The sequence below is a fragment of the Phacochoerus africanus genome, chromosome 4, assembly GCF_016906955.1.
Source record: "Phacochoerus africanus isolate WHEZ1 chromosome 4, ROS_Pafr_v1, whole genome shotgun sequence".
Classification (NCBI taxonomy): Eukaryota; Metazoa; Chordata; class Mammalia; order Artiodactyla; family Suidae; genus Phacochoerus; species Phacochoerus africanus.
This window is the reverse complement of record NC_062547.1, coordinates 85,286,283-85,299,807: the sequence shown is the minus strand read 5'-3', so window position 1 is coordinate 85,299,807 and position 13,525 is coordinate 85,286,283. Positions and strand designations below refer to the sequence as shown.

The 13,525-nt window shown below is 46.2% G+C and overlaps 1 protein-coding gene across 2 annotated transcripts in view; it reads right to left on the bottom strand.

Annotated features, from left to right (window-relative positions):
• Nucleotides 1-2,242: 2,242 nt before the first annotated feature.
• Nucleotides 2,243-13,525, bottom strand: part of SV2C (synaptic vesicle glycoprotein 2C) — a 238,883-nt gene continuing 227,600 nt past the window's right edge. The window contains exon 11 of one of the 2 annotated variants that reach the window (XM_047778137.1): nt 2,243-4,126. In XM_047778137.1, coding sequence (XP_047634093.1) covers nt 3,943-4,126 — 184 coding nt within the window. In that variant the 3' untranslated portion in view covers nt 2,243-3,942. The remainder of the gene's footprint in view (nt 4,127-13,525) is intronic. The other variant, XM_047778136.1, reaches the window with a different exon arrangement.

The window sequence follows — 13,525 nt, the reverse complement described above, 5'->3', positions numbered from 1 at the left end:
CTATTCCCATGGAATGCTTTTGAAACGATTCCAGGATTGAGAAAATCTCAATTTCGCCATCTTTTCACTGGAACCTTCTTGGTACTTAGACTTTCCCTTCTGCCACTTCTTTTCCTACCTCTTCTTTGATATCTCAAGACATCCAGGAAAGCAACTAAGCAGTTTTGGGTGCAAACCTGAACTTTTATTTTTTGGTCTTTTTAGGACCACACCTGTGGCACATGGAGGTTCCCAGGCTAGGGGTCGAACCAGAACTATAGCTGTTGGCCTATACCACAGCTCACGGCAACGCCGGATCCTTAACCCACTGAGCAGGGCCAGGGATGGACCCGCATCCTCATGGATCCTAGTCTGGTTCTTAACCTGCTGAGCCCAATGGGAACTCCCTGACCCTAGATTTGGTAAGATTTATAAATAAAGGTGCATTTGCTAACTCAGGTGAAATTACTCAAACACTTTCTGAAGGCTTACATCTGCATGAGACCATGTTTCAAGAATAGGACGGCATAACATCAGGAGAGCTATGGAATGTGACCTTTGTGATAGCACTGTGATCAGAGTATTTGACCACCCATATTCCACAGGGTGCTTGCTTTCCTAGGCGAGGGGCGAGAACTGTCCAACCACTAAGAAACTGGCAGCACAAACAACACGGAAACCATGCTCTTGCCCATTCCACAGTGGCTTCCTAAACAACTTCCTGAGCTCTTGTGTGCTTACCTATTTCCCGCTTTTTCAGTTTCTCAATGAAAACTATTTGGTGCTTGTAAAGATGAGTTTAGCATCAGAAGAAGGTAGAGAGAAGATGAAGCTATTTTCATGATGGACCTCTAGAATCTCGGACTCATCCCAGTAGCAAACTACAGATGGGGAAACTGAGGACCAGAGATGTTGAATTGACTTACATTCTCTTCAGCAAGATCTGGGGCTCACTACTGCTTAGTGGTGGAGTCTGGGCTGGGACCCATAAACCTTATCTCCCAGGGTTAGTTCTCTGGTGGTAAGACGATTCCTGGCTGCTGGGTGTGGCTTCCGAGGCAGCAAGAATAAATGAGAGGTAGGAAAGACCCATTACTTGGGGTGTAGTGTGTACAAGACTTGGAGTTTGGAGCAGCTGGATTTTTTCCTACTGAGAGGACCCAGTGATGATAACAGGACTTCGGAACCTTCTGGATCAATTCAAAGTGCAATGAGGAGATTTCAGATAGAAAAGGAGTTAGAAACAGGAGCCTGGAGAACTGTTTCCTAGGCTTTCATTTGGGCACATAGCCTCACTTTCTTTCTACTGTGGATGAAAAGAGATGCTGGTTGCAGGTCTGTGTGCCAAAGGCCTGCTGCAGGGATAGAACAGAGAGCTTCTATTTCATCTCACGGCTCTATCTTAATCACGCTGACCCCAGAACAAACCAGACAGGCCACGCCACATACTTTAGGAAGAACTTGAGCTCTCTCCTAGAAAATGACAGTGATGGGAACAGGGTGAGGGAGGCAGGGAAAACAGCAGGGGAGGCGGGAAAGGTGGTGCCCAAGAAGGTTTGTGACCACAGACCGTCCAGGAGATTAGAAGAGATCCCTCTTGGGCCACCTGGGAGGCTTGAATTAGATGACAAGAAGGTCAGGAAAGGTCATTCTGAAGGGGATACATGCTGGCAGATCTCATGGGGGGGGGGGTGTCCTGCTGGTTAATCCAATTCTGACCCAACCCAGGGTTCAAATAAAATTCTATGCAAAACCGTGCTCTGGATATTTGATGCATTTGGACCTACAACAGACATTTGAGTCCTCTCTAAAAGTAGAAACAGTTCAGGAAGCCAACTCAGCTGTCATGGAAGAACAGAGGCAGCAGTATCTTTGCACACGTCCAGGCATCCTTTGAGTGGGCTGGTGGAGGTACACACATTTCTTTTGTAGGTATTACCACACATGGTACATTTAACCAAAAAAAAAGCTGCTCAGGTCCTCAAATATGTCTTTTTAAGAAGGGGGATGAGTCCACAGAGAAGAAGAAAATACAGGGTCCCGTCATGGGTTGAGGGGCTGTCATCTTTGTTCTCCATAATATTCAGGAGGCAGACGTGAGAGGAAGTGCTGTTTCTTTCCCTGCCTGGTGGATGTTGTTCTAATGGATTCCATCCAGCCTCTCTTGATTTTCCTCCTTCCTGCCACCTTTGCACTTTGCGGCTTGCGTTTTCCTTAGCCCCGAGAGCACATCCCTGGGGGAATCGCCCTTTTCCTGCCGGGCCCCCAAACCAAGCTGCCCACCCCCCACCCCTCACCGTCCCAGCCTGACTTACTTCAAGGGAGAGTCGATTAATGGCTTCTGTTAATGAAAGAAGCTTTTCACAGGGCCTGAACTCTGCCGTCCTGAGCTCTAGGAGGATTATTAGGAAGGGGAGAGGGAGGCGGAGTGACCTTTGGGGTTAAGACATCTTTGAGTGTGATGGCTACTGGAAACAAAGGCTCTCCCTCCTCGGAGCTTGGCCTGTTGGAAATGCCTATAATAAGGAACCAGGAGAACCCTGGAACAAGACAGAGAGAGTTGAAAAAAGGAATAGTGTTTTAACGTGGGATTTGTTGCTGGCTGCTGGTCATCACAGCACGTCTGCATGGAGGCTTCCGATGTCAAAGAAGATGAGTAAAAGGGACCAGCGTGGAGGGGGGCCGGCCCGAGGGGTGAGAAGGTCACGCAGCTGACAGCCCCTGGGAATGTCCTGCTGACCTCTCTCTTCCAGGCCCAGGCAGATTTCAGAGGTAAAACGAGCAGCCAAAACCCACCGGGAGGTGCTGCCCTTGTCTGCCTGAGGCCCCTGGAGCACAGCAGGCGAGGTTTTCACACGGAGGCAGCGGCCAGGAACGCACTGACCAGGGCACCAGCCCAGCGAAAGCTAGTGGAATGGGACGGGCTTGGGTGAGGCTGATTCGTCCAATGTCAATACCCCCGGGGGCACTGGCCCTCTGGAAACTGGTCCCTTGGAGGTATCATCTGGCTTTTACCAATGGCTGTGGAGTGAATTTCTTCCTCATTTGCAATTTACAACAGCTTAGATGAGGGATAAGTTCCAGATGAGCGAGTCTGGGTGATGGGCAGCAATAAGGAGTCAGTCCCTGTTTTTAGAAAGTGGCAGCTGGGAGCAGGGTGGGGGACAGGGGTGAATAAAAGCAGATCGCTATGAGCTCTGATTTTCTGATGTTCTGAACCACAAGCCACAGCCCCAGACAGAGTTACAGTCCCCTTCTCTTGTGTTCTTCAGGAGCTTCCCTGAGTCTTCTGGTAGAAACGCTGCTTATGCAGCTCACTCAGAGCTCTGCTGCTAACTGCAGAGCCTCTATTTTTCTTGTCACCAGAGTCACCTTAATCGTCACGCCTGAAAGAGCCCCACCCGGCTCTGTTTGGTGCCACATGGTTTTGTCTGAAAGGCCCTGCTGTAACAGCAAGAATTGCTGGGTGTCCTTCTCTAAGTAAACAGGAAATATCACTCTGACAAAAAAAAAAAAAAAAAAAAAAATCCCTCTCCTCAGCACAAATGCAATAAAATGCCCACTTATATTTCCTGCGAACGCTGAATTAGGAACAGGATCTGTTTCTTACAGCAGCCCAGACCTCATCCTAACTTCTAAACCTTCAGTGAGCAGAAGCTCAGGCCAGCCCGGCTGACCAGGACATTGAAAAAAAAAATCCTTCCGCTGATTCTAGGAGGCAGCAGCATCACAGGTAGGAAAGACAACAATGCATGGAGAGAAAACAAAACCAAACAAAGCCCAAACTGTGCAAAATCACCTGTAAGAGGCAAGATGGTATGCGTCTAAATTTGAGTCACAGCAAGACAGTGTTCTGGTATTTGACCACCTTTCTATCTCTGAAAAGTCTGGAGCCTTGAGTCAGCCGGGAGAGGGGACACAGGGCAGGAGAAAGAAACACAGGATGGATGGCTTTTTTTCCCATTACATCAGGACCTGGGTTCGTGTGTCAGGCAGGCGCAAGCCCACCAGTCCTCCACACACGAGCACGGTGGAGGCCAGCAGGATGGGGATTGCTTTGGTGATGCTGACCAGGGAGCCGAATATTAAGTTGCCAAGCACGGCGGCCGCTTTGCATAGTGCATTCAGGAAGCCAAAGCCTGTCGCCCTGCAAAGGAAAGAGATAGAGATGAGGTTGAGAAAGTGACTTCCAAGAGTCCAGCTGTAGACACAGACGTCTTCGATGGTAATTTTCATGCATCTTCACGCAGACGGTTTGGTATATAACTTTGAGTGAGGAATCAAAGGCCGGTCAGCACATCTGGAAGGAGAGGACCCCAGCTGTTGCTCCTTCAGCTCTCTGTTGACTTTCTTACCATGGATTCTTATTCTGCCCATGAGTTTATTGTGAACAGAAAGAGAAAGGACATGTCAGGGGGTTAGAAGAGTTTCTTCTCTCTTCCAGAATGAAATTAAAATGTACGACAATTTAGTTCTTTAGTTTTTTTTTCAACGCCCCACATCCTCTTAGCTTAATTCATGTGTGAGGATTTAAGTAATTTAAGTGCATGGGATTTTATGAGAAAATCAAGGATGACTCCATCTTTCTGGCACCACAAGGATGAACTATTGGGCCCTTGTCCCAAATATTTTTAGTAGCAGGCAGAAACTGAACCCTGGTCTGGGTGGCCACCCATGAGCTAGTAACATACTTCTCACACCCTCACCGGAGCTCTAGGTGGGAAATCAGGCCCAAGAAGATATTTCAGAAGACAATCAGACTGTAGATCCAGAGAAGATGCTGCTTCCTCTGCTGACATATAAGATGTACAGGTGGTGTACATATATATATATATATATATATATATATATGATGCATCCCATTTCTTAATTCTTGGGAAAAGAAAATTTTTATTATCTTTATGTCTATTGACTGTAATTTTACTGAGGTCTTTTAGGCAAGAAATTAAATTTTGTTCGTGAGTGTATGGATACTGCTGCTATCATGTGATAATGGAATTTCTTCTGTCTTTCTGCCATTTCTGTTTTTTGTCTGTCACGAGGTTCATATGTGTATTAAAGGCACTTTGAAGGTGGGGTAACCTTGATGACATGTTCCCCCTCCCAAGGGAAATGCATTTGATACACTGTAAAAGGCAGTCTTTAGTACACATCTTTCTTCGATAGATTTATTTTATTTTATTTTACTTTACTTTATTTTTGCTTTTTAGGGTCGTACCTGTGGCATATGGAGTTTCCCAGGCTAGGGGTCAAATCAGAGCTACAGCTGGCAGCCTACACTACAGCCACAGCAATGCCAGATCTGAGCTGTGTCTGTGACCTATGCCTTGGCTCCCGGCAACGCCAGATCCTTAACCCACTCAGCGAGGCCAAGGATGGAACCTGCAACCTCACGGTTCCTAGTTGGATTCGTTTCCGCTGTGCCACGACAGGAACTCCACCTTTGATTGATTTATAAATAAGTGGGTTTTCCTGTGGTCAGGCATAACAACTACACATAACGTCTTGGGCTGCTTGTTCCGAGTGATATCTTCTATAATATGTAGGTATTTACTATGGGCATTATTGTAACATTGACTTTGCTGGTTAGAACAGACTTTAAAAAGGGCAGCAAGTGTCGACTTTCTTTTTTGCTCAAGACACCCAGAGAGTCGAGGAAGCAGCCTCTGCAGTGTGGCCAAGTCAGCAAAGGTTTGGATCATGGAAGGGGTGTAACAGAATCTCTGATGGAGAAAAACAGGAACCTCTTGAGAAAAGGGTTAGCTCATTTGGTATTCTTCTTCTTTTGGGTTTGTTTTTAAAGAAAGAGATGAGTAATAGCAACAACTACCAGGAAGATAAGGAGATTTAATACACTGATAACTATTTTCAAATGAACTGCTTGAGGTTACACGTTGGGTACCACAGAAGACTTAAGCAGAATGACAGCCTCATCTACTGCCTCCCCTGTCTCCATGGAGATGTTATAAAGCCAAGTTGTCTTTTTCTTTAAAAAAAAAATTAATGGTCTTTTGGGAGCAGTTTTAAGTTTCTAAAAAATTGAGTGAAGAGTAAAGAGAATTCTCACACAGCGCCTATTACTAACATCTTAGTGTGGCACATTTGCTACAACTGATGAGTCAATGTTAATATATTATTATTAACTAAAGTCCAAAGTTTGCATTAGGGTTCACTCTTTGTGCTGTGTATTCTTTGGGCATTGACAAATGTGTAGTCCTATGCATCTGCCATTATAGCATCATACACGATAACAGTTTCAATGCCCTAAAAATCCTGGCCGCCACTGACCTGTTTTACTATCTCCTTAGTTTTACCTTTTCCACAATGTCATATAATTCAAATTATATAGTATGTAGCCTTTTCAGATCAGCTTCTTTCATTTTTTTTTTTCTTTTCTGGCTGAATCCGCTCCATATGGAAGTTCCTAGGCCAGGGATTGAAGCTGTGCCTCCACAGAGACAAGCCAGATCATTAATCCAGAGTGCCACAGTGGGAACTCCCTTTTAGTTTTTAAAAACTACACGTTAGTTTCTCGATTCTGGAGTCACAAATCACCAAACACATGGAACTGAGATAAGCTGTATTGTTCTGCGGAAAATAGCTAGTGTGTATATGGCTGATAAGAGACAAGGAAATATTCTGTATGGAGAAGTCTCCTGATGCTAAAACTGCAGAATAAGCCATGCAGAATTTACATCTGGGTTAAAATAACCATATTTTCTTCCCAAGCTATAAACCTGGTATAACTCAGAACAGGGCATAAAGTCCAGGTGGCCAGCTTCTTTCGTTGCTAAAACTCTAGCAGAGGAACAGATGACTTCCTGAGCCTTCTGGGTAGCACTAAGGGAGGTGCATCAGGAGCATCTGGAATCCAAAGCATCACATCCTTATTTCGGAAGAATCTCCGTTTTCATTGATCAAGCGGAGGCAGTTCTTCAGATGAAAATCTGGTGCAGATACAGAGCACATAGCTTCCTTAAATTAATGCTGGCATTCGAGAAAACATGACTGTCCTTTCCTTGGATAAGAAAATTATTTCCTCAAATACTTGCAGCTGGAGGGTGTGCTTTTCCACACATTGAAGGCACAGATGCATTACGAACATCTTTCTCAAAGGAGCTCTCCCTTGGGGGTCATCTGTTTATAAATAAACAAGCGTTTGGTTCATTTATTCCCTTGTCCTTACTTAAAGGAAGGCCAGGACTTCTGTAGACACCCCCAGCCCAAGTCAGCTCATGCTCATCAAGCCCTTGGAAGGTGGGAGCTCAGAGCTGGCAGAGCCCGACTTGACTTGCTGATTTCCCAGCAGCAGAACAAGCTATTGAACTTTTTTTTTTTCAGTCCAAAGATGTCCTGTGTCTTCTCTGAACCAACAAGCATCCACAAGAAAGAATGCAGCAGACTACTGTCTTTCTACAAGCTCTATCCCTTGTTCCCTCCCCTCTCCAGCCAGAATCCTTTGTTTTCCATTCTTTTTTTCATTTTTTAATTTTTTTTATTTTGTTGTTGTTGTTGTTGTTGCTATTTCTTGGGCCGCTCCCGCGGCATATGGAGGTTTCCAGGCTAGGGGTCGAATCGGAGCTGTAGCCACCGGCCTACGCCAGAGCCACAGCAACGCGGGATCCGAGCCGCGTCTGCAATCTACACCACAGCTCACGGCAACGCCGGATCGTTAACCCAATGAGCGAGGGCAGGGACCGAACCCGCAACCTCATGGTTCCTAGTCGGATTCGTTAACCACTGCGCCACGACGGGAACTCCCTGTTTTCCATTCTTGCTCAACCTATTTATTTAAATCTTTCAAATAGAAACTCTTTTCCCAACAGTAGCCTGGGACTGCAGCAGCCCTGGTCTCCATCCCACTAAGTTGGTCCTTCTCCCTGCACCAGTAACTCCCTCTGATGCTGGTGCAGGAGCTGTCTGGCTGCCGTGCTCAGGCTCAGCTGTGGGGGATGTGGCTGCCAGAGCATCCCCAAACCACAGCCCCACTGTGGCTCCTTCTAAGAACCTTTACGCTGTAGTGGGATCTAGCGCATTTATATCACTTTACGCTTATTTGATGGCCAGGAAAAGGAAAGTGCTGACTCCATTCTGGATACTGAAGATAGCTTTGCCTTCACATCCAGCCTCTTTCTTATTTGTTTTTTTTTTTTTGTTTTTTTTTTTTTTTTTACTTATTGGCAGAGTCAGTGCTGGTGTTAGCCATTGTCTGTCTGCCTCTTTCTTTGTTTCTTCCTTTTTCTTTCTCATCCTCCCTCCCTCCTTCCTTCCCTCTCTCTCTTTCTTTCTTTTTTTTTTTTGTCTTTTTGTTTTTTTAGGGCCACACCCGTGGCATATGGAGGTTCCCAGGCTAGGGGTCTAACCCAAGCTGTTGTTGCCGGCCTACACCACAGCCACAGCAACGCCAGATCCAAGCCACGTCTGCAATCTACACCACAGCTCATGTCCGGATCCTTGACCCTCTGAGTGAGGCCAGGGATCGAATCCGCACCCTCATGGTTCCTAGTTGGATTCATTTCTGCTGCCCCCCAATGAAAACTCCATCCTCTCTCTCCTTCTTTCAGTGGCTGCACCAGTGGCATGTGGAAGTTCTCTGGCCGGAGATTGAACCTGAAGCCACAGTGACCTATGCCACAGCTACAGCAATGTTGGATCCTTAACCCACTTCGAGGGGACCAGGGATGGAACCTGAGCCACTGCAGTTGGATTCTTAGCCCACTGCACCACAGCGGGAACTCTGCCACTGTTTTAAACACTGGCTGAAATATCTGCCCATTGACTGATGAAATTGGGGAAAAAACCCTTAAATACTACATTTTGAAAAAGAATGAAATGGTATAGAGTACAGATGCAGACTTAGCTCATGGGATTTACCTGCTAAGGGATAAAGTGTGAGCATTCGCTTTGTCTAGTCTAAACTTTGGGAAATGAACTTTTTCTGGACAACTCAGTCCAATCATTGGTAGAATGACGGGGACATTAGCATGGGACATTTTGGAAAGTACAGACAGTCCTCAAATCAATGTGATCTAAAGATTCATCTGGAAGTTGGCTATTTAAAACACAGAATGAATTTCATTTTTCTCATAGGAACAATAATACAAATGATGGCTAGATTCCCAGATTAATCTAAAAGAGCTATTTTAACACTGAATCCATCTGAGCCATTGGACTACAATGTTAAGGGCCTAATACACCCCTCGAATATTTGTTGAATAAGCAAGTTAGTCCTTCACATAGTTCTAACTTACACATTCTCCTATGCATTTATTTATTCATTAGACAATCATTTATTAAGCATCTATTATGTGCCAAACACTGCACTAGGCACCAGGGGCCCCAAAATTAATAAGATTAAGTCTCATTTTACACTAAGACAGATGTAAAAAGATCATGATAGTGTAACATGCTAAGTGCCTTGAAAAAGATACCCAGAGGCTACTAAGGGGTGTGTGTGTGTGTGTGTGTGTGTGTGTGTGTGTGTGTGTGTGTGTGTAGGACAGCAAGTGGTCTCAGGTTGGGGGTGGGGACAGCTGAAGGGAGATTTCTCAGAGGGGACAGATAAGAATAGAATTGGTCTTAAAGGAACAGGAAGAGCTTGCCAGGTGATGATGGAACGTGAACAGAGGTGTTCTCTGCTCTCAAAACACCCTCACATCTCTCCAACTTGTCGCCATGGTACCCCACTCAGGCGTGCCTTAGGCATCTCCTCTAAAACCTTCTTGAGTGCAAAAGGCCTGCCTCCCTCCAGTCCCCAAACAAGTCTCCCGTTTCCTCATGCAGCGGTTCTCCACTTGGGGTCAGAACTGGGGTGCACACACGTGTGTAACCACGGCCTCACCCAGCAATGCTCAAAGTACCATTGATGGAACTTCTAAAACACAGTGATGTGGGAGCTCCTGTTGTGGCTCAGTGGTAATAAATCGGACTAGTATCTGTGAGGATGTGGATTCCACCCCTGGCCTCGCTCAGTGGGTTAAGGATCTGGCATTGCTATGAGCTGTGGTATGCTGCAGACGTGGCTCTGATCCCGTGTTGCTGTGGTATAGGCCGGCAGCTGTAGCTCCGATTCTACCCCTAGCCTGGGAACTTCCACATGTCACGGATGCGGCCCTAAAAAGCAAAAATAAATAAATAGTGATGTGGCCACACCAATGCCTAGAGGCATGTCCCCAGAAATTTTGACTTCACTGCTATATGGGAGTCTAGTTATTAGTTTTGTTTTTGTTTTTTTTAGTCTTTTTAGGGCCATATACACAGTATATGCAAGTTCCCAGGCTAGGCTAGGGGTCAAATTGGAGCTGCAGCTGCTGGTCTATGTCACAGCCGCAGCAATGCCAGATCTGAGCTGCGTTTGCAACTTACACCACAGCTCATGGCAACGCTGGACCTTAACCCACTGAGTGAGGCCAGGGATCAAACCCACATCCTCATGGATACTAGTCTGATTCATTTCCGCTGTGCCACAATAGGAACTCCGGGAATGGGCTTTTTAATGGACATTAGTTGGTCCATGTTTGTTGACTGACATCAGATGGTTACCTTGCTTTTGTGGAGGAAAAACCCCCTAGTTTCACATTCTTAAATCGGGAATGATGGAATTCAACTGCTTTCTGATCTATAAAGCAAGAGAACATTTGTCTCATGTACACAGTGAGTGTATATGTGTGGTCTGGGTGTGTCCTCCTGAGCCCGGGGAAGGCGGCCTCCTATACCACCCTATCCTGCAAACAGAGCCTTCCTGACACACACACGGGGGAGGACTTCCCTGGACTTGTGAGCCCACAGGAACTTCTCCCTGGGCCCAAAGTTGACCTCCATCTCCCTTCCCTCCCCACTACCGTCAAGGGTTATCCCATTGCTTGTTCCTCTGGACATGCAAACATGAATCCAGGGACAGGTAATAATGGAAGCCTTTGTGTCTTATCATCTATCTGGTAAGCCTCACTAGGAAGCGAGTCCCTGGGCCAGAGTAAATGATGACAGAATGAAAGTGAGCCCAGGGAAGCCACATAGAGTTCATCTAAGGCCACGGTTGATGGACACGGCTGTGAATCCCAAGAGCAGTGAGCTTCTGAGAAACTGATTTTCAGAGCCCACCCCAGTCTCACGGGGAGGACTCTTTATGTCACAGGCGAGCAAGGCCTCTGCTGGGAGCAGCGCTGCACAGTCATACCTCTGGCTTTGATGCTAAGGGATTCAGGGCAAGTTATTTCCCCCAATGTCTCCTTTTCCTCACCTGAAAATGGCATCCATCTACCAACACTTGTAGGGTTGGTGTGAGGATGAAAGTTAAACAAGGTCATCTGAATACTCAGCACTGTGCCTGACTCGCCTGTTCATTTCTCACATGAGAAAAGGCTCCAGGAAAGTTCAAGGACTCATCTAAAGGGACCCAGCTGTTTTCGGGCAGCATCTGTAGCTGAACTCAAGTTTTCCTCCACCGCGTTGATGGAGAAGGGGCCGGAGAGGAGGAGGAGGTTTCCGGGAGGCAGTGCTGTCTGGGGAAAGGGGAGCTGACAGCAGCAGGACTGGGAGGGCACAGGCTGTGGATAAACAACACGGAGGAGGGACATAGCAGGGTCACAGGGGAGAATGGAAGCGAAATGCCACCTCACTCATACCTGGTCCAGTTAGCTTAGCCTGCAGCGCGGGGAGCTAGACCCCATTCAGGGAGGAAAACTATCGCCCAGAACCAGCTGGATTGGACAAAACATCTGTCTTTCCATCTTTCTATCATTTATTCCTTCACCTGGGGTCATGGGCATGAACAAGGACAACAAAGTCCTGCTCTCAGGGAGTCCACACTCCAGTGGGTGACAGAGAGTAAGCAAACGTACACCTTAACAGCTTATCCTCACATAGTCAGGGGGGTGATTGCTTTAAAAGTGCTTCAGTATAATATATCAAATCAGGGACCTACTGTAGCCAGCACAGGGAACTATATTCAGTATCTTGTAATAACCCATAATGGAAAAGAAGCTGAAAAAGAATAGATAGACGTATAAATGAAAAAGAATAGATAGACGTATAAATGAATCACTTTACACAACATGGTAAATCAATTATATGTCAATAAAAATTTAAAAAAATAAAGAGATCGTGTGTTTTAAGGAAGAAAAACTGTTTTGCCATCTTCCAATAAATAATAAAAATACAAAGAAAAGGACTTCAGTATGAAGAGAAGTTGTCTCTGTACCGATAGAATTTAAAACAGGTTAATCAGGAATTAATGCGCCAGAGGTAGTTATTTAGGGCTCTATCTATCATTTTATTTTATTTTATTTATTTATTTTTTTTGTCTTTTTGCCATTTCTTGGGCCGCTCCAGCGGCATATGGAGGTTCCCAGGCTAGGGGTCGAATCAGAGCTGTAGCCGCCGGCCTACGCCAGAGCCACAGCAACGCTGGATCCGAGCCGTGTCTGCAACCTACACCGCAGCTCACGGCAACGCCGGATCCTCAACCCACTGAGCAAGGCCAGGGATCAAACCCGCAACCTCATGGTTCCTAGTCGGATTCGTTAACCACTGCGCCACGACGGGAACTCCTCTATCATTTTAGAAATCTGCATGAGGAGGTTTGTTCATGAACACAGAAATGAATTTTCATTGATGATATGAGTGCTTGATATGTGGTTGAATGGCAAGACTTTTCTGCCCTTAGCACAATGGGTGGACCAGCATCCTCCAAGCCCAGCAACCCTGTGAAATGGTGCCGTTGGTCTAGACTCCAGATTCTAGAGCCCACTGGTCCTGGGCTCTGACACTTACAGTCTCACTCTGCTGCCTGACTAGCCCCAAGTCCGGTGGTCCTGCTGTCGGCATGGCGTGCTATCCATGGCCCCTTCATGCAACCACAGATATAGACTTTCCCTGGAGTCAAGAACAGGCTATAACAGGTTTTTATGTCTACTGGCACACGTGGTAGGATTTTGTGCCATTGTAACACATCTCTTGGGGGCAAGGTGGTGGGTGAAGGGGATGTAAGCTCCCCACACCCTCACTCTCCACTTCTAACTGCCAGAGACAAAAAGGATCTGACATTTGCTGAAAGTGACCCAGGACACATAAAATATAAACATATATAATGATAAGGGCTACAAAAAATAAAAATAAGGCAGGGCAAAGGGACATGGCTGGAGTGTAGCTGGGTTAGATGAGATGACTGATGAAAGAATCCTTCATGTCAAATTTTTTTTTTTTTTTTGCTTTTTAGGGCTGCACCTGTGGCATATGGAAGTTCCCAGGCTAGAGGTTGAATCAGAGCTACAGCTGCTGGCCTCTATCACAGCCACAGCAACTGGGGATCCCAGCCGAGTCTGTGACCTACACTCCAGCTCATGGCAATGCCAGATCCTTAACTCACTGAGCGAGGCCAGGGATCGAACCCGCATCCTCATGGACATTAGTCGGATTCCTTTACACTGAGCCACAATGGGAACTCCCCATCTCAAAATCTTTAAAAAATACGTGAGAGCTTTATCTTCATGAGCACGGACGTAGACTCTTATTTCATATCTTCAACAACTGAGGCCCAGTTATGCTG